The following is a 20,716-nucleotide window of genomic DNA, read 5'->3' as shown; positions in this document are numbered from 1 at the left end:
ACACCCAGCTGTGCATGTCAAGATGAGACCCCAACACCCTCTCTGCCTTGTGCATTTGTTGACAAAACTCAACACAGCATCGGTGCCATTCAGGGCGAGGCGGAGGGGAGTCTGGCTGTGGCTTTCAACCCATGCAATTTGCAAATGTAGCAGAGAAAATTGCTAACCTCAAGTGTGGGAGGCTGTCCTCTGCTCCAGGGTCATGGGGGACTGACCAAGCTGCAAAGATTAGGCGCCAACTCAAAATTCCTCCTTTCCTAACCAAGACAAAAACAACAACCCAAGGACATAGGAGGAACGGTGCCAGGCATGCTAGACCAGGCCAAGGGAGGGTAGGGGTGGGATGAACTTCTCATGAGCACCACTGTCCATCACTCCCAGAATCCCCTGGGGCAGAGAAACTGCAGAAAGAAAACATAAAAAGCCCCAGTGCACCACAAAAGAGAGCCCGCAGGTTTATGTTTCTCATATAATATTGAGCAAGGTTTGGGATTTCAGGGGGAAGAGGCCCTCACATGCTGGGCCCCCATATCCCCTTCCCATACATAAGGGAATCATTAGTTCCAGCAGACGACTTTCCCCACACACAGTAACCCAAGAGAGAGGCTGCAGTGACACAGCTGATATGTTGCCGAGTGTGGCAGAACATGGTGATTAACCATCGGACCACTTTCATGCAAGGAAATTCCATAGGAAGCGACAGAAACTGATTAGCTCAGATCCATTTAACAAGAAGCAGAGCAGGGCCTGTCCCCAGGACCCGAAAAAATGAGTTCTGCCTTAGCTTACCATATGGATAGCTCTTCCACTATTCTGCATGTAAATCAGCTCACACCAGGCCTGTGAGGACACAGCACACCAACAGGACGTGTGCTGAGGCAATTGATCACCCTTCTTCCACAGAGTGGTCCCCACTGCTTCCATTAACTCCTCCCCTACAATCAAACCCTATTGTTAGTTCAGTTATGTTCATTTTGTATTGAGCCATCTGTGCTGTCTGTCTCACTCAAGAGGTGGAGCCATGTCTGATTGCAATCTACTGGCATTTGGGAGGAAACCACAATTAACCTGATACATTTGTTGTTCTGTTTGCAAAGACTCTAAGACTCTATTGCCATGCAAGGACCACCCATACAAAGAGGCCACTGGAAACAGAAAGTTATCTGGTATATCCAGCAAACCCATCCTAAATGTACCATGGGCTTGCTTTGCATTTGGCCAAATCCTGAAAAAAAAAGTGATTTCACATCACTTTCTCCCATCATTTCCACCCCCTTCCCCAAAATGTGGAAATTTAGCTATTCAGGCTTGCGTTCACACAAAAAAAACAACCCACCCATCCTTTCAGTTCTGACTTGCATAGAACACAGAAAGCTTCCTTATACCGAGTCCGACCATTGGTCCATCTAGCTCAGTATTGTCTACAACAGGAGCAAGCAATCTTTTTGGGCCCATGGGCGCATTTGGCAATTGGAGAAACTGTCCTGGGCAGCATCACAAAGCAGCTGCCATGGGAGGTGTGGCTAATCATCAAGGATAAGTAACCTGCCTAAAAGACTGAGCAGAAGGCGGAGCTGGGATCTAAGCCCCAACACACTAAACACTGCGACTCCTTTGAATGCCAAGTTAAAATTGGAAGCGGTAGGGCACCTCGGTGGGCACCAAGGAAGGTGTCCATGGGCACTACCCTGGTCTACGCTGACTGGAAGGGGCTCCCCAGGGTTTTGGACAGGGGTCTTTCCCAGCCCTACCTGGAGATGCCAGGATTGAACCTGGGACCTTCTGCATGCAAACCTTGTGCTCTACGAATAACCTACGACCCCTCTGTTTTATTCACTCCCTGTCCAGAAGTGCATCCAGACCTAGCTTTTCTTTCTTTCTTTCTTTCTTGCATGATCTGCCACCAAAAATTGTGCAAAGAGAAACTGCATTCCTCACCATTTTATGACTGGGCAGCCTTCAGCTTTCTGCTTCATGGTCATTTTGTGTGAATGCACCTCATTAACAAGGCACAAACCTTTCCACTCTTGCCGTTTCGGTTGTACACCCATTTGCATAGTTATCTTGGCAAATTTCCCTTAGTAACTTGGCTCAGTAGAAGCTAAACCTGGTTATTTCAACATACCAGACAGAGTCCGCCTTAATTCACAACTCCATCACAAGGTCTCCCCTACTCCAGTTTTTGTTTCTGTTCCTCTAGCACACTACATCAAATTTACCAGGGTATATACATCAGTGCATGAGGGCCTTTTCTGCTGTGGCACCATGGTTGTGGAATGAGCTTCCCAGAGAGGCTTGCCTGGCACCTATGTTATGCTCTTTCTGGTGCCAGGTAAAACCCTTTTTGTTTTCCCAGGAATATTACTCTTTTAGCTCTCTTGTTTTAAATCTGGTATTGTATTTTAAATCTCTGCATTGCTGCTAGGTTTTATTTTGGTTTGTACTTTTATACTGTAGTTTTAAATTTTTACATTTTATATTACATTTTATTATGTATTTTGTGGTTTTAATTGTTGTGATCCACCCAGAGAGCTTCAGCTATCGGTCAGCATCGAAATGTAATAAATAAATAAACTGCACAAATTCCATTTTTATTAAGAAAACATAATTTACAACCAAAGCTTTTAATTCTAGGAGGAGGAAGCATATATGAAATCTGAAGATTAATACCAAATCTGAAATCTTAAGCAATCTCATTAGAGTGTGAGACTCATGTCTGGTGTATTGGGACAAAAAATTAATATGGTGTGTTTTTTGGCTTTGTTGTTTACTAAATACAAGCAAAATAAATATGTTAAATTAGACCACTCTCCAGGGCATCAGACATTTTCTGATGCAAGTTACCCTATGCCAATTATCCTAATTTTTCCACAGGAACATTTTCTGAAAACCCATATCCCTATACATGGCCAGGACCAAACATGTGGTTGATTTTCATCCAATCATCTACCCATTGGGAAGGCGGATGCCAAACAAAAGGGAATGACACCCTCAATTGTTCTGCCCACGTGGGCGCAATATTGACACATGCACCACAGTCATATGAGACAGCATGACAGAGAAGCAATTCCCACAATGCTGTGTAAAAGGAGAATGTGAGTGTGTGAAAAGAGCCTCAGTTACATGTTATCTGAAGACCTGAAGGACTCCTACCATAAACACGGCCACTTCCTAAGGCCCTGAGGCCTTTTTGTCAGCCTCCCATCTGAGAAAGCATCAGATGTGCCCTTGTTGAGCTGGAGACATGTGAGGTGAATACAGCATAAGTCTTGCATGCACTGATAAATTATAATACTATTACTACTCAGGGCAATAACAAACTGCAAAGACAGCCCCAAGGCTGTCCATATCTACAAATGTTCTGAATACAGATTAACACTCATTTCCCTGCATTTATCATCACTGCCTTGAAACAAGAACTACAAGCCCAAGACTGGAAGGTCATCTGGTTTGATGGGTGCCTTTGTCTCAGTCACTCTGTGGCCTCCACAAAAAAAGACCCTTTTGTAACTCAAAACATAATTAACTCCCCCTCTAGAAAGTCTCAGCAGCTAGCCCAATTCTTTCCTCTTCCTTGCCATAAAGATACCAGTGTCACAACAAAATTTCTAAGCTAAGTGGGCAGACCAAACAATCCATTTCATCAACTAGAGGAGAACAGAAATTAAAGGGAAAGGCCATAGGACTGGGTTAGATAGCAAGCAGGTGCAGGAGGTATGGATCCGTGACAAGAACGGGAAATATTTCATACCACATCATAGCATATAAAAAATATGGATTAACAGATTTTGTTTGGTGAGCTACTAAACCTTTTCATCCTATATACAAGATCAAGCTGAAGTGACTCCCAGTCTTCAAGGAGAGTCTTTGTGAGCGATATCCAGGATTGTTGTTGATTTAACGTATAGGATTGTTATTTATCTTTTACAAATTCTCCACAAATTATGGTAACATAAAGGGTTGTAGCCAATGGTGTCATTCCACTGGCACAAATTGTGGTAGTGGTAATCGAGTGCCGAACTATGCGCAAGGAGAGAATCTAACTGAAGTTCCACTTGTGCATTTGCTTACAGCTCTTCGGTTTACAAAGTGGTCCGTGAGCGCTTGCACAACTAGAAAAAGCAGCACAGCAATTTCTTCTACTAATGGTACATTGGGCTTAGGCCAAGCCATATCCCATGTCTCTTATCCCAATCATTACTCCTTCAAAAATGCAAATATAAGTATAAAGAACAGACAAAGAGAAAAGCAAAGAGAAAGCAGGGCGGGGGGTAGAGAAAGGGAAGCTATCCATCCACAATGTGATTCCTTGGCAATTCTGCACTACCACCAACTAATTTGCTCCACTTTAGTCTAATCATAAAGTGCTCCTTATCTACTAGAACGAACAAAAGGTTTACACTTTAAACGAAAGTCACTGGCATTGTATGTGAACAGAAAGCTATCTTCAGAAAGAGCAGCACCATCAAGACAGCTCTGCTCAACCTACAACACAGATCCTGTGTTTGGAAGCCCAACGACAGCAACGCTGTAAACCTTGCTCAGAGATATCTGGGAGAAGTCCTTGTTCATGTACTTTACCAGTCTCGGGTCTTGAAAGTGAGCTAGGCGCATATGTCATCAACTTCTGTCCTGAAACAGCAGAAAACTTGTGAGGCTTAGAACTAAAGCGGAAAATCAGTGCAGTTTTTTGAGCATGTGTATCACATGATAAGTCTAGGTCGCAAACAGGCCATGGGACAAGTTCCCATAATAAGCCATCAGCCCTCACACTCCATCTTGCTCCAAATTCCTTATTGAGATAGAGCTATGGGTGCACAGCGTCACAGGATATATACTGAGGATGATGAAAGGGCAAAATACAGACCATCACTTATTAAAATCATACCCTTAAGCCCCCCCACTCTCTCTCTCTCTCTCTCTCTCTCTCTCACACACACACACACACACACACACACACACGGATGTACAACTCAGAGCCATCAAGATAGTTCTCACTTCTCTGCTCTTTTGTTGAGATTCAGCAATTCATCGCTACAGGTCTCCCACTTTACAGTGATTTCAGATTTGCACAGTAAATTTGGCTGCTCCACAGTATAGTTCTCCACCCAAAAAGCCAGCTCCAGCATTCAAGTGACAAACACAAGCAATTATTTTAAGAGCAGCTGGTTAGAGTTTGTTTTCTCTCCTGAAATTTTATCGTGTTAAGATCGGGGCAGGGAGGGACACCCTTCCCTCTAGGCGACATGATGTTTCAGATTTTGCCAGAGAAAACAGAGCTACAAGACCACACCAACCCTCTCGGCAACCCATACCATATGCCTCGGCAAGCAGAACAGCAGAGAGATGTTCCAAACAAATACAACTCAGGCAACAACAACCGGACTTCCAAACCAAAGGGCAAACCTTTGGAGAAGCTTGTCCATGCAGGAAAATGGCAGATGGGACTGGCTCACGCATCCTGTGAGAGTAAAACCACTTGCGATTTCAAGTTGACTCCTGCTGCCTGCCCTCCTCAGTGTCACTGCAACTCCCCTTCCAACACACACACACGCGCACACACACACACACACACCGCTGGTCAGCGTCATAGCCAAACATCCTTCCGCAGCTAATCAGAGAACAGGAGGGGAGGGACACCAGTCACTTCACATTTCTTTCATGCTAGCAACTGGATTCGTATGTGCATGTTCCCACATGTGCCATGCACATTACGTTCCCCTGTTTTGATGCAATTCATTCCTTGTAGTCCTCAGCAGCTCGAAGACATAACCTAGAGCAACTTACAGTCAATGAGATCTGAGCCACCATACTTACAATCAGGCCTAGAAGGCAGCAATTTCTATAGCCTTGATTCTTTCCTATGCCTGGCACAGGACTGTACAAAATCTCTTGGATCTGTGCCAAAGGAAAGCCCAGGAGATTTCTCTCTTTCCAGCTGGCACAAGGAGCAAATCACACACAGCTTACAAGACCCCACTATTCTCTTACCCCCCTCCTCCCCAATTCTCCAGCCTTAGAAGTCCAGGAATCATGTTTCAGACCCTTTCATGCTCCAAATACAAAGCAGAGACCCATTACGTAGCTCTCACTGAGCAGCTGCTGTCAGCCTGGAATGCCACTAGCGGCTACACAGCCCAAACCACAAACTCTGAAGAACAGTGTTATGAGTTACATTTTTGTGAGTCAAGTTTGTCAACAAATACAGTGTGCCATCTTACCCATTTCTTTCTCACAAACTTTTGGTGCAGATAAGACCAGGGTTGGAAGAGAGGAGAGGGATACATTTATCCCACTACTACCACCACTTCCAAAATTCTAGGCAAAAGAAATGCCCCACACACAAAATATGCTTTTTCAAGTTTTTTTTTAAATCTTGCTGATCTACACGGGAAAGGAAAGCTGTTCTAACGGAAAGGTGAGAACAAAGCTACATGCATTCTCCACCCATGAGAATATTGCTTAGGAGTTTCTTCCTTTAATTTTAAAAGGCATATCCACCCACCTACAAATCTCTCGTCTCTACTCTAATGCTGTAATCATATACACACTACCTGGGAATAACTAAGGCCTATTGAACTTAGTGATTAAAAATGCATAGGACTGGGCTGTTGAGAGTAGAGAAATAATCATAACTTTAAGGCACAATCCTATGCATGTTTACACAGAAAAAAAAAGTCCTACAACTCCCAGCATGCCCCAGACAGCTTGGGCTTGCTCCCTAATGGAGATAAATTCTAGCTCCATTTTACAGATGGGAAAGCTGAGATGCAAAGCTACAGCAGGCTCTGTAAAGTAAACAGAGAGGTGCTAATTCAAAACTAATTCAGCCATAACATGGGGCATGCTCAAGAGACACAACCTGCAGCAGCCTGCAGAATACACCAAACATTCCACAAAGGCTGTACTCATCAAACCAGTTAAGCAGCCACAGCACCTAGTCTTCAATTATCTACAGTAAACATCTGGATTCCTTAACTGCTTTACATCCCTAGCTGAAAGCTAATACCCAGCAGGAAGGGACAATTTGCCCAATACAAGCAGGGAAGACTTTCCATACCCAGAGCAACTGCCATTCCAAATACCAAAATGCCTGCTCCTGAGTCAAGGCTGGAATGGCAAGGGAAGATGTGATTTGGAAGGCAAGCAGGCCAGCTGGCCGGGAGAGGGGAAGGCAGAGGGAAGGTCTGTGAATACTTCTAGCCAGGGCTTTTTCAATATATCGGATTGCAAGGGAGCCAGCTCTTCCCATGTGGCTGCAAAATGGAAAGAGAATGTTCTGAAAGGGAAAAGGAAAGCTGCCAGAGAAAGCTGGGCACGGCATGTACTAGAAAGAAAGCTTCAGAGTAAGTTTGCCCTGAAGGTGAGATGGGAAACGGAAGCCACCAGCACCTCACCAGGCACTCACCAGCAACTTCCAGGCCCTGAACTTTTAAACAGTTTCGCCATGCGCCAGGCACTCCTTTCCATGCATCTTCCAATATGACAACCATCTCAAATCCAGACCATCTCAGTTGGACAGACCGGTATGCTCACCATGAACCCCAGAACCTTTTCCCCTCGGCACCCAATACCTTGTTCAGTCCCGCTCCTACAAACCCCAGCCTCCTAGCCCAGCCACCCCCTCCAGATAAGTCGGACTACAACTCCCATCATCATCAGCCGGCATGGGAATTGTGGTCCGACACATCTGGAGGGCGCCGTGTTGGGGCTAGTCCCTCCGTATCAGCCTTTTCAAACTCCCTGAAGTAACCCCTGCCCCACACTACGGCTCAGCACAAGACCTACATCTCAATACTGCCCGATCTACCAGTCTCTTGCTCCACCCTCCCAAAAGTCCACTTGTGCACAAATTAACTCTCTCTCATTCTCTCTCTCTCTCTCTCTCTATATATATATATATATATTGGAAACAGCAGCACCCCCACGCCCCCCAACGCAACCTTTTCCCCTATACATGATATTCCACATCCTCTACAGGGCTTCCCAGAGCCCTGCATACACACCACCCTCCAGTAGTTTATTTCTTTTCTCTATTTCCATGGCGCCCCATAAGACAAAGTTGTATGGGCGGCTCACAGAACGATTACAACATTAAAATACAACAGGAAGTAATAAAAGCACAGTTAAAACACGGATTTTAAGCGGAGAGCCCACCCCCACCCCCACCCCCACCGAGCAACATATTTATTTTAAGATTAAGAAGTTCAGAACATATGCCTCTCACGGGGGGGGGGGCTTCCCCTACTTCCTCACGCATCTCCCACTCACCCCCATCTTTGCCCCACAATCCCCGGGTTGACTCATCACCCCTTTCCTAAACTGACCTCCTATATCCCATCAGGTCCATATAACCAGTCAGCTCCTCACTCACCCTCGCCGGGACGAGCGCTAGGACAGCCCGACCCCCGCCGCCGGCTCACGTCGCCCAGCTCACTCGACTGCCGCCCCAGCTTCTCCATGGCCGTCACGCACCGCCCGGCCGCCACCCCCCTAAAGGCCCCCCAGACAGCCGGCCAGTGGAGCAAACGGACAGCGGGAAGGGGCCGGGCTCGGGGAGTCCCGACAGGCGGACAGAGCCTGGCTCTTAGACGATCAGTCGGTAGAAAGAAACGAAGGGCTCCTTTAGGGTCAGCAGTAAACTTCTCCCTCGCCCATAAAATTGTGAGTCTTTAAGGGCGCCATCCTATGCATATTCAGGCAGGAAAAAGTCCTACAACTCCCAGCATTCCCCAGCCAATCTGCTGGGGAATGCTGGGAGTTGTAGGACTTTTTCCTGTCAAAATATGCATAGGATGGCGCCCTAAGGAGGAAGACAGTGTGGTTGATATCTCACCCTGTCTTGGACGGAGGCATCCTTCTCCACACCCCTCAACAGGCTTTAAGAACTCCACGACGATTTCTGTTGCACTTTTCCTGGGCGTGGGTCCCCAACATGTGATAATTATCACCATAATTAGCTTCTCAAAAGGGTGTTCTTCTTGAGGATGATGTTTTCCGTACCACTTTCGTATGTCAGACCCCCTGGCTTTTGAGACGACAATAAATGGAAAAGGCAACAGAGTCTTGTGGCATTTTAAAGACTACCCAATTTATTATGGCATAAATTTTAGTGAACTTAAGTCCACTCCATTAGATGCATGAAGTGTTTATCCTAAATTGCAGAGGGGAGGGGGTGAGAGACTGAGAGTATACACATACGCACACACGCAAATACACACGGGGGGGGGGGAGTTGTAAGCAATGTGGTAATGCAAGCAGTATGCGAACTTTCAAGTTCTCCAGGTCTCTTCTGCAGGCTGGATGTCAAAGCAAAACAGCGTGGGGGATGGAGAGAAAATGCTAGGCATAAAGTTGAAGCCTCAAAGTCTGCACTTTGTGACAGTCTTAAGATGGAGTACAGAAGGCGGTAGGCAAACGTAATTATATTCTTCTCTGCTGGGTGCAAAATAGATTTCAGGTTACACCAACGGCTGCTGGGACAAAGCAGCAATAATTATTGTTCCGCGATCTGGAGGATTTAACGGGGGAATAGCCATTATTGTTTCAGCAACCTTTGGTGCAACCTGAGAGCTGTTGTGCAAATAGCAGAGTCAGTGTAATCTAATTAAGTTTGCTTAAAACCTGCTGCACTCCATCTTAAGACAGTTCGAAACTGTAAGCTTTGGAGATCCAACATTTTGTTCCTCTCACTCTTTCCCCTTGTTTGCTTGATATCCAGCCTGAAGTTCTGGAGAACTCGAAACCTTGCTCACTTCTTTGAGACATTTTAGTTGGAACTTGTAAAGGTAATTACCCCTATTGTGGCCTTTGGATTTTTTCTCATGGCTCTTTACAACTTTACTCCTGCATACTTCACACATATTTTATACACAGGAGTTCATTATCCAATGTTTCATTACTTGAAAGCTTATTCTACTGAAACATTGTGTGGTGTTAATATCCCTGAATGCTCTTCTGCTGCTTCTTATGGTTGGACACAAAGCATGCCATCCTGGATGTGTGGAGCTGAGCAAGCTACCGTGTATTCCGGTACCTTTTACATGAACCAAACCATTCTGCAGCGGGTGTTATGTTCTAAGAAACCAAGGAACAAAGGCATTTCAGCTGTGTCATAGCATAAAGTACCACTGCTAACATTTGGGTTGTTCTCACTTTGCATTCATCCAGATGAGGTTTTTATTTTATTGCACCATCGCCCTCTCTCATTCTGAACAAGACAACGGAGTCTCATAACCATCCTATGTTTTCCTACTGCTTCTTTTAACTTTTTTCTTACTCTGGGAAAATCCATTAAGGAAAAAAAAGCAGAGTCACTGCACAGTGTCTTCTGATTGGTAGGACAAAGAGCCGTCCATCTGAAAGCACCCACAGTAGGGAGCTAGTGCTTTCTTTAGTGCCACTATGCAAACAGTAGCAATGTGCCCTGTCTGCAAACTATGGCAGCATTTCTGAAATATGCTCCCCATCAACATTTTTAAAAGTGCTGAGGGGTGGGGATACTGCAGAGCTATCGATGGTGTTTTTTGGAGTTTTGTTGAGCTGTTACTCATCATTTTGAAAAAAGGGAACTCACTGGGTTCCATGAGACAGTCAGCCCAAACGCATGCTGGAACAAGGACATAAAGGTGGCTCTGCAAACAAGGGAGGCCCCTGAGAGTGCCTGAGCTAATTTCAGTTCATGGGGAGAGACTTAGTGGCATAAGACTAGATGTAATTAATTAACCATCATTTCCAATGGAATCATTATGTAGAAGCTGTCGCAGAGCATGTATTATTTGCCGTTAGCTATGCAGGCATCTCAAGGCAAGTGACTTTCCTGCTGTTGCCTGCAAGACAGGAGTTAACTTCCTTTGCTTTTAAGGGCAGGGAGCAGAGGCCTGTTTTTCCATTACATTCCTTTTAACCACCACATATCTCCACTGAATAATACCTTTTTTCACCTTTTTGCTGAAGATGCAATGCAACCCCTCCAAAAACCAGAGCACAGACACAACTATAGAGTCACAAAACTACAGAGTTGGAGGAGGTACGATGGTCATCTTGAGCAAATTCTACATCACAGTAGGGAGGGGGCAAAGCTCCTCTTTCACCCCTAACCGCCAGAATATGCTGGTGGAGGGGGGTGTGACTCTGATATCCTTCAATATGTTCATTCCACAAGCACATGGATCAGAGGATCCCAAGAGGCTGCAGTAGAGCATGCGGGGGAGGTATGGCACAACACATGGGCAATTCTCTTCCTGTTTTGCTGCTGGGGTGTTTTCTTTTGTGTTTTATTTTAGCATCAGACTGCAACTTAGTAATAGTATTATTATTTTTTTACACCAAGGATGTATCCGCCCATTCGAAGTTTATCTGCTCAAATATGTCAAATGTTTACTGCTGTACAACACATATGCACCCATACATACATACATACTCGTCCTTTTGCTAACTGGATTTTTAGTAACTACCCTAGTACCGCATGTCAACTTCACATCCCCCCCCCCCCATTTTGTTGCTTACGGAAATCACATCGCGTTTTGGATACCATTTGATACTGAATGGTTTATGTAACATTAAACGAAAAAGCCAATGTTAAGTTATCACATTAGCAACGTGGATTTCACATTAACTGATATTCCAAAATTTGCATAGCTGCCTTGAACTCTGGCATAACATCCCTGCTGTGACAAAGCTTCCAGTGCCCTTGGGGACAGCATTTGGCAATGATCCGCTAGTGCTGTGTGTTTTAGGATCAGGCTTTTAGTTATATAAGAAAGCCAACACATAGTTGACCACTGCTAACTCTCTGCTACAGGGGCTGATGCAGACTGCGTGTGGTTTTCTGTGCCATCATTTTTCTTTGAAAAGCCCGTGTGCATTAGGCACGGACTACACATTAACTTAAGAACATATGAAGCTGTCTAATACTAGCTCTTTTCATGTGGTCTGGAACCGTGTATAATGAACATGTGGAGAGGAAGAAAGATCACGCACACTTTCCCTGCCCTTGAACTCCATGCATTCATCTGCTCTGAACACTAGTCCTATGATTTGGGACCCTGTGAGGTTTTTTTCCTTCGAAGTCCCAAGCTGCATGCAGACTTGTGCACAAATAGGCACTGTTCCTAAAGCTTGAATGCATATGGGCTGTGTGCTCACAGAGCTGACAAATGCATAGAGAGCAGGAATGGGAACAGCAGGCATGATCCTGTTCCCCTCACCCCACCCCAGGTTCATTGTACATTGTTTCACATCATGGTTAGCCCAGTCTTTTCTACTGCAGGGGCAGGCAGAATGTAGATTGGGATCTACTGGTAGATCTCTGGATGATTTCCAGTAGATCTGCAAAGGTTTCAGACTCCCAATTGTTTAACAACAGCAACAACAAAAAGGCTTTCCTCATCCCTGCCCTCTAAATTAAGCTGCTGAAATGAAGAAAGCTGATGGGGAGGTGGGGGACAACAACCAAGGGTGGATTTTTCTATGAAAAAGGGCTGTGAGCTATGTTCTGATGCTGACAACAAATTCTTCATCTGAGCCATGTGCCTTAATTCTGTTAGGTATATGTCTGCCCTGAGCCACTCTTTTGTACCGGACTTCAGTTGATGGTTCTAGTAAAAAGCAAAGTAGTCCCCTGAAGCCTGACATCTGCCCACCCCTGCTCTAGTCTAGTGTGCTGTTTGGAAGTTGTACACTCCCTCCCTCATTTCCCCCGTTCAAGTCTCCTAAAATAATTTCAACATTTTATTGAAAGTTATGTGCTTGGGTGCTTGAGCATCAAGCCTCATGCTGTCCAGGCTTCACATGGATATTCTTCTGCAGTTTCATCTTTTATGGAAGCAGTGTTGAACCTCTTTCAGCCCAGGGCTGAATTTAATTTGGACAAGCTCTCATGGTGGGGTGGGGAGGGGGACACATCCCAGTGGTGAGCAGGGCTGAAGGTGGAAGGGGTGGGACCAAAAATACCAGCATAGTTTAGCGTAAAGATTTTACTGCCAGTAACTAAGCGTTAAGAGAGGCTTTTCAACTTTTTTTTTAAAGGGAGGGGGGAAACTGCACAAAATCCAGGAAACCACCAAATAACTGGCAGTTGGGGAAAGTGGTGGCACCAGGGGAAGAGGGAGCATAGCCATCTGGAGGGCCCAGCAGGGCCAGATGTGGACTCCAAGTGGGCCACATTTGGCCCACAGGCCAGACATTTAACACTCCTGTTTATAGTGTCAACATTCATGTTCACAGCCATACTCAATCCAATTACAAATTACTTTTGAATTCTATGCAATATAGAATATACTAGGGGTGTACGAAACTTACCCATCCACTGAAGGGGTCTGCGGGGGGAGGCGATCCGTCCCTCCCCCGGAATCCTCCCCAGCCAGCTCCACTCCGCGGTGAGTCCGCAGAGCCGTCGGCCAGGCCCGTCTGCAGCCAGGCCCGTCCGCAGCCGGACTTCCAGCTGCTGCCACGCAAATGGCATCCGGCGTAGTGGACGCCATTTGCGTCCCTGCCCTTGGCCGTGATAGGCTACCTAAATATTTACGTAGCCTATCACGGCAAAGGGCAGGGACGCAAATGGCATCCGCTACGCCATTTGTGTCCCTGCTCTTTGCCGTGGATGGCTGCGGAATGGAGACGAAGACGATGGACCTGGACCGGCCGCGACCAAGTAGGGTCCGTCCCGACTGGCCTTCACAGGGTGGCGGGGGGGAGCAGTCCATTCCACCACGAACTCCGGGGGGCTGGATTCTTTAGAATCTGGCCTCATTGGAGTCTGTGGCGGATTTTTCTGCCATCCTTAGTACATACAGGAGACATTTGCAGACATCTGCAGACATCTGCAGACATCTCATGAGAGAGCTGGAGGGACAGCAGCAGCACACAACAGCAAGACTATCCTCCAGCCAAAAGGAAACTACCCACTTATTCTGCAGTGGCAAGGATAGCATAATGTCCAATGGTAATAACATAAACATGCCTTCCAAGTGAATTCCAGAATGTAGGTGTGTGAAAGTTGCACAGTGGTAAAATGTGGTTGGGGGATACTTTTGGTAATCATGCAGAGAAGACCGGCAGCTCTGCACTAGTTAACCTGCAAAGATGTGTGACCGTGATCAAAGGGGAATTAAGTGCGCTAGTATGTCATCAGCACAATTAACCTCTCTCAGTTGATCACAGTTATTACTGGAAGTATGCTGAAAGTACAGTATGCCACTAATAATAACTACAATCAGACATGACCAAGTAACACCAGTGTATTTAGTTACACCAGTGTTATTTGATTGTACGTACAGGGCCTTGGAGAGCTGCCAATGAAAAGTACAATTTTCATGCTGGAGGTTTTGATCATTGCGTGATAATGAAAACCACACAGATTTGAAATTGGAGAACACACTACAGAGGTTATCTTCTGAAAGAGCATGTGGATAACAGATACATTCCAAAGTGTCACCAACAAGTTGCAGAAAGAACTTAACATTTTAAATAAAATATTTGTTACTTTTCCCCACAGCAATCTTGTACCACTGCAAAATCTTAACAAGCAAAACATTTTCTAAATGTTTCAGAATTATTATTTTTTAAAACTCTCCAAACATTTTAATTTCTCCAAATCATGATAAAACAAGATGTTTGAGTTCTTTAAATGATCTTAACACTTTTTCTTCTTTTTTGTAAAAAGCTGCTTTTGCTTTGCAGAAACCAAAGAACACATTCAGCTGTTCAGGGAAGTTCCCTCAGGAAAGAGGATAGCAGAGAGTTTCACTGCAGTCAATCTGTTTTGGTTTATTAGGATTTAAGGAGAAAGGAGTAAAGTAAAAGAAGGCAAATAAAATAGCTCTCAAGTGTATCAAAATGCAGGCTTACAGAATTGCCAACATCAAAAAGGATCCACAAGCAACCATTTTCCACTGCTCCTTACAGTTCTGCAACAGTTTCAGACACAGGAACTGATTCTACAACAATAGCCTCCTCCGCTCCCAGGTACCCAGACAGAATACACAACTGAGACAGTGGTCTAGTGACGTCAGATTGTTTCTTCCTGATTCTATTAGAGACACCAGGAAAACATTTGGTCCAGCTCCAAAACTGATCATGTCGAATATCTGGCATAAGCCTTTCAGCTGGTGCAGCGACCAAAACAAAGAGTCCATGAATCAGCAAGCTTCCTCTTTTGAGTTTTTTTATACACTGGGAGCATTTGAGGTTACAAAAAGAGCTTTGTGTGGCTTATATAAAATCAAATGCACGCACATGCACACACACACTGAATTAAAGAGAGAGCAAAAACTATCTGAGGTTACAAACTGGCACAGGGAAATCTTATCCTTGCCTATTGCAATTAGCTAGTGGAACTCAAAGACACAGGGTGATGGTAAGGCAAAGTAATTTGCATGGTTCTAACCAGGGTTGATAAGACTGTTATTGTGCAATTGCCCTGCCTCTTCCATGAGGCTCTAGCCGGGTCCTTCCACACAGCGCACAGTGTTCTTATGGAGATGGTGAGCACCATGCAAAGCCAGGACCCAGGCAGCACCAGGAGGAGAGTCAGCTCTTTCTGGCTCTGGCCAAGTGGCTACATGCGTCACCCCAGGGGAATGGCATGTGCCACACAAAGCCCCCGAGGAATGGGGCATGCTGCCCAAAGCCAGGGATTCAGTTGGTGCTGGGAGGAGAGGCTTCACCTCCATGGGGATGGTGCACAATGCATGAAGCCAGAGCCTGCCCCAGCGCTAGCCAAGCCCCTTTCTCAATGCTGGGAGAGGCACAGAACTCCATGCTCTCCAAGCATGGAGAAAGGCAAAATGGCTGGGAGGTGGGGTGATGACATCGGTGGGTATGACCATGCCCACTGATGTCATCCAGCCCAGAGAGGCCTGGATGATGCCTCCCCCCCGCCCAGTTCTGTAACCCTGTTCTGAAACAGTGGGTCTGTTCATAGAACATGCTAACCCACACTCAGTAGTTGAGTGTGGGTTGTTTTGAACCGTGTGTTAATCACAGAATCATAGAATAGTAGGGTTGGAAGGGGCCTACAAGGGCATCGAGTCCAACCCCCTGCTCAATGCAGGAATCTAAGCCAGGGAATCCCTGACAGATGGTTGTCCAGCCTCATCTTGAACGCCTCCAGTGTGGGACAGCCCACCACCTCCCTAGGTAATTGGTTCCATTGTCGTATTGCTCTAACAGTCAGGAAGTTTCTCCTGTGGTTCAGCTGGAATCTGGCTTTCTGTAACTTGAGCCCATTATTCCGTGTCCTGCACTCTGGGATGATGGAGAAGAGATCCTGGCCTTCCTCTCTGTGACAACCTTTCAAGTACTTGAAGAGCGCTATCATATCTCCCCTCAGTCTTCCCTTCTCAAGGCTAAACATGCCCAGTTCTTTCAGTCTCTCTTCATAGGGCTTTGTTTCCAGTCCCCTGATCATCTTTGTTGCCCTCCTCTGAACCCTCTCCTGTTTGTCTGCATCCTTCTTAAAATGTGGTGCCCAGAACTGGACACAGTACTCCAGATGAGGCCTAACCAGTGCTGAGTAGAGGGGAAATAGTAGTTCCCGGGATTTGGAAGCTTGCTGTTGCTCTTCAAGCTTCTGGTCTTCACTTTGCTGCTGTAGTTCCACCGTTCTGTCCAAGAACTCTTCGTGTTCTCTTATTCCTCGGAGGGTCGACAGTCGCTGCTCCAGTCCTCTTACTTTTTCTTCCAGCAGCATGATCAACTTGCACTTGTTGCAGGTGTAGGCCATGTTGTTCTCAGGCAAGAAAACAAACATTGCACACACTTTGCAGGTCACCACCACTGGAGAGTCTTGTCCTTCCATAGCCTCTTTTCCCTTTTTGTGTCTAGCTTTCTGATTGTTCTAGACTAGCCTGTGCCTGGTCCTCTACTCTGGTCTGAGTTAAAAGCAGAGTCCCACTGGTATGGAAGTGTGTGTTGCAAGAAAATAAATAAATAAATAAATAAATTAAAAAGATGTTAGAGGCCTCCCCCTTGACCTCCCCTGCCGAATTCCCCTGGCCATCTCCTGTTTGCTCCCCGTTTGCTCGCTCTCTGGGAGCTTGCTTGCTTCTATAGTCCCTGGACCAGCTGGAGCAGCTTCCTCTGCTCAGCTGGGAGGCAGGAAACAGACTGAAGTTTCCTGCCCACACAGCTGCTGGGAGTACTCAGGCCACACACCTAATTCAGTTGGAGCTCTCAGGAGCACCTGGTGAGCTCACAGCCACTCAGAAGGATAAAGGACAGCCCCCTGGGCTTCCAGCAGCCCACTTACCTCTTTGCCTCTGTCTCCTTTGTCTCTTCTGCCACCTGGTGAGCTCACAGCCATTCAGAAGAAAAAAGGGCAGCCCCCTGGGCTTCCTGCAGCCCACTTACCTCTTTGCCTCTGTCTCTTTTGTCTCTTCTATCACTGCAACTCCCCTGGCCAACCCTTGTTTGCTCCCCCTGGTCGGTCGCTCTGGTCACTCACTCTCTGGGAGCTTGCTTGCTTCTGTAGTCCCTGGACCAGCTGGAGCAGCTTCCTCTGCTGTGTTTGTTCAACTGCGGGTAACTGTGTTATCTGAGCACAGCTAGGGTGGTTTGTTAACCATGCAATGTGGCTCATTATCTCGAACAAGCCACCCTGAGAACCCATGGTTTGTTGTTCAGTTGTTCAGGGTGGCTAATAAGCCACAGTGCATGGTTAACAAGCCACACTGGCTGTGTTCAGACAACATGCTAACCCACGGTTCAACAAACAACCCACGGTTCAAAACAGCCCAAACTCAACCACTGGGTTAGCATGTTGTGTGAACAGCCCCAATATTGTCTAGAAATGCTCTGAATCTTCAAGAAGATACCCTCTGGACCTTTTCATGTTTATTTATTTTTTGTCTATAATAAGGAAGGCTGCTATTTTCTTTTATTAGTTAACCTGAAATTCTCAAGAAGCTATGTAAATTCTGCATTAGAATCCATACTTTGTGCAAGACAGAATACAGAGTATGCATAATCTTGTATCCATTTCCGGGATGGGCTCTACTACATAAGCAAGGCAGGAACCTACCTTGGGCCTTTTCAAAGGTGGCTATTGGTCTTAGGGTGGCCACTTACACATCACCATAAAAGAGGAAATGCATCTCCAAAAAGGACAAAAGAGGACACCAATTTGCATAACATTTGTATGTGCTCATATATATATATATATATATATATATGCATATTTAGAAATAATTGCTATAATTTAAATAGAAAAGTAATACATTTCACCATTGTGGGGAAGTGCCTGTGACCAGATGTCCTGTGTGCCTTGCTCAGTCTGCTGCCCGGGTGCTGTCAATGGGCATTTCAAGGCCCAGCTCTTCCTTCTCCTGGTTCTTTATCTTTAAGCCAGACTTGGACTGGACAGCCCTTCCAATAGAGGATGCCATCAAATAGAGGGCTGTCCCCTCTAAAATAGGACACATGGCTACCCTAGCTAGTCTGGTTCTTCCAACCAGCTTTCCTCATTGCAAAACAGTCCTTGTAGCACAGAGGGACAGACACAGTTGTGCCGCCTCCATCTAGCCAGTCATGAAATTAGCAAGCAGTTAATTACTTCCGTTTCCTCCAGTCCATTCTAGTAATCTGACAGGGCCACCTGTCCTCCCTGTTTTCTTTCAAGAATGTATTATGGCCAGTCTGGCTGGCCTGCCTTTGTTTTTCCTGGTTCTCGAGTCTTCTGGAATAGTAAACCACGCCTACATTTTCTTGAAACACGTGGCTCAAGGTTGACAAACAGGTGCCTCCAGAAATGAGCAATTAAGGGCTTTTCACCTGAACTGTTATCACTCTACTATCTAATTATGTATCACCCTGAAACTACTGGACAAATCCATGCTGATATTAACTCAGTGTCTTCCTTTAAATCAGGGTTGGGTAATCTGTGGCCCTCCAGATGTTGTTGGACTACAAGTCCCATTATCCCTGACCATTGGCCATGCTGGCTGGGGTTGATGGGAGTTGAAGTCCAACAAAATCTGAAGAGTCACATGTTCCCTACTCCTGGGTTAAAGACACTGTCTTCCCCACTGTAGCAGCATTACTGAGGTGAACCACTGTGGGTACATGTGTCCAGGCTTGTATGGGTTTTAGAAGGCTCTATCAGGGACCTTTTGGATGATTAAATTGTGTGGGGTTTTTCTCCTTGATGCTGTAATTCCACTACCCCAGACCCAGATCCAGCTCTGTCATTGGGAGATAACATGGCCTAGGAAGCTGCCTTAGACTAGGTCGTCCTGTCTGTCTAGCTGGTTAAGTGTTGCCTACTCTGACTAGCAGCAGTTCCCCAAGGTGCCAGACAGAGGTCCCAGGGCATGGCTTGAAGACACATGAAGCAGACACTTGCTGAAGCTAAGCAGCTTTGGCTCTGGTCACTGTTTGGAGAGGAGACCACCTGGAAAACTCATGTAGCCACCTTGAGTTCTACAATGAAAGAAAGGTGGGATATAAATGTAATAATAGGAGAATTTCCCCATTAGCCGCTACCTAATCCTTTTTCACTGAGGATGGCATGGATTGAAGCTGGGACCTTACCACTGAGCTATGGGACCTCCCGTTCCTCATTGGCCACATTTTTAAGGTGCTAGAAGAGAGCAGCCATGTTTGAGTCCTACAGTATGGGTGGATAGAGCCTCAAATAAATAAGGGCGCAATCCTATGCATGTTTAGACAGAGAAAAGGCCTACAACTCCCAGCATTCCCCAGCCAATACTATCCAATGCCCTGTGGAACGGATTCTGAGAGAGAGAGATGCGGAAGGAAACAAAGAGCTTTTCTACATGAGGCTGTTAATCAGCTGTATCTACTTTCAGTTTCATTGCGCAATTGAAATCCAAGCACTAATGAAGAGCATTTACTCTCCTACTTTTCTGCTACATAACCTCTAGGTGGTACTGTGATATAGCAGAATAGCACAAACACACAAGAGGAAATTGCGCTTTCTTTTGCTTTCACAATTAAATGCTGCTTTTTCCCTGCTCTAAAGAAACTCATGAAAAGTGCCGGTTACACACAGGAGGAGTCACGACATCATCTAAAGCAAGGGTCCCCAACCCCCGGGCTGCAAACCAGTACCAGTCCATGCCCTGTCAGCAACTGGGCTGCAGGCAGTGCAGAATCCCCTCACCTTGGGTCCACGGGGGGGGAGGCGATCCGTCCCCCCCCCCAGAATCCTCACCAGCCCCGGCCAGCTCCGCTCCATGGCGACCGCGGAGCTGCCAGCCAGCTCCGGTTGCTGGCGGACTTCCGGCCGCTGGGACACAAATGGTGTCCGCGTAGTAATAGGCTACGTAAATCTTTACGTAGCCGATTACTGCAAAGAATAGGGACACCATTTGCGTCCCAGCGGCCAGAAGTCCGCCAGTGGGGGGGGGACCCCAGTCCGTGGAAAAATTAGACCAGTCCCTGGCGCCAAAAAGGTTGGGGACTGCTGATCTGAAGAACCAGTAAATAAACGTGAGTAGGAAATGATGGGCAGACGATGAATGCCTTGTGTAGAAAAGCCCAAGGATAACACCAAGCCCTGCTCCTGTTTCAGCTGAACTCTCCCCTCTTCCCACAGGGCCATCAATCACCAGCTGCCCTGTGCGAAGGATTCTGATTACTTTTTATATGTTAATTTTGTTTATTGTGATTTTATTAATATATTTTGAAGTTACTTGTAAGCAGCCTTAGAGGGATTTGTATCCCGAAAGGTGGGATATAAGTAACTGTAATAAAT

At 46.0% G+C, this 20,716-nt stretch overlaps 1 protein-coding gene across 4 annotated transcripts in view; it reads right to left on the bottom strand.

Annotated features, from left to right (window-relative positions):
- LZTS2 (leucine zipper tumor suppressor 2) overlaps positions 1-8,537 on the bottom strand; it is a 75,997-nt gene extending 67,460 nt beyond the window's left edge. The window contains exon 1 of one of the 4 annotated variants that reach the window (XM_084846484.1): positions 8,375-8,537. Coding sequence is in view for 2 of the 4 variants with exons in the window: in XM_084846483.1 (XP_084702609.1) it covers positions 5,407-5,426 (20 nt within the window). In the remaining 2 variants the exon portion in view is untranslated. Of the gene's footprint in view, positions 1-5,315; positions 5,527-8,374 lie in introns of those variants that run through there. The other 3 variants (XM_084846487.1, XM_084846486.1, XM_084846483.1) reach the window with 3 other exon arrangements.
- Positions 8,538-20,716: the final 12,179 nt, after the last annotated feature.

The sequence above is a fragment of the Heloderma suspectum genome, chromosome 3 (assembly GCF_057233095.1).
Source record: "Heloderma suspectum isolate Gila_16-S chromosome 3, 16-S_ref, whole genome shotgun sequence".
Taxonomy (NCBI): domain Eukaryota; kingdom Metazoa; phylum Chordata; class Lepidosauria; order Squamata; family Helodermatidae; genus Heloderma; species Heloderma suspectum.
This window is presented reverse-complemented; position numbering and strand designations above follow the sequence as displayed.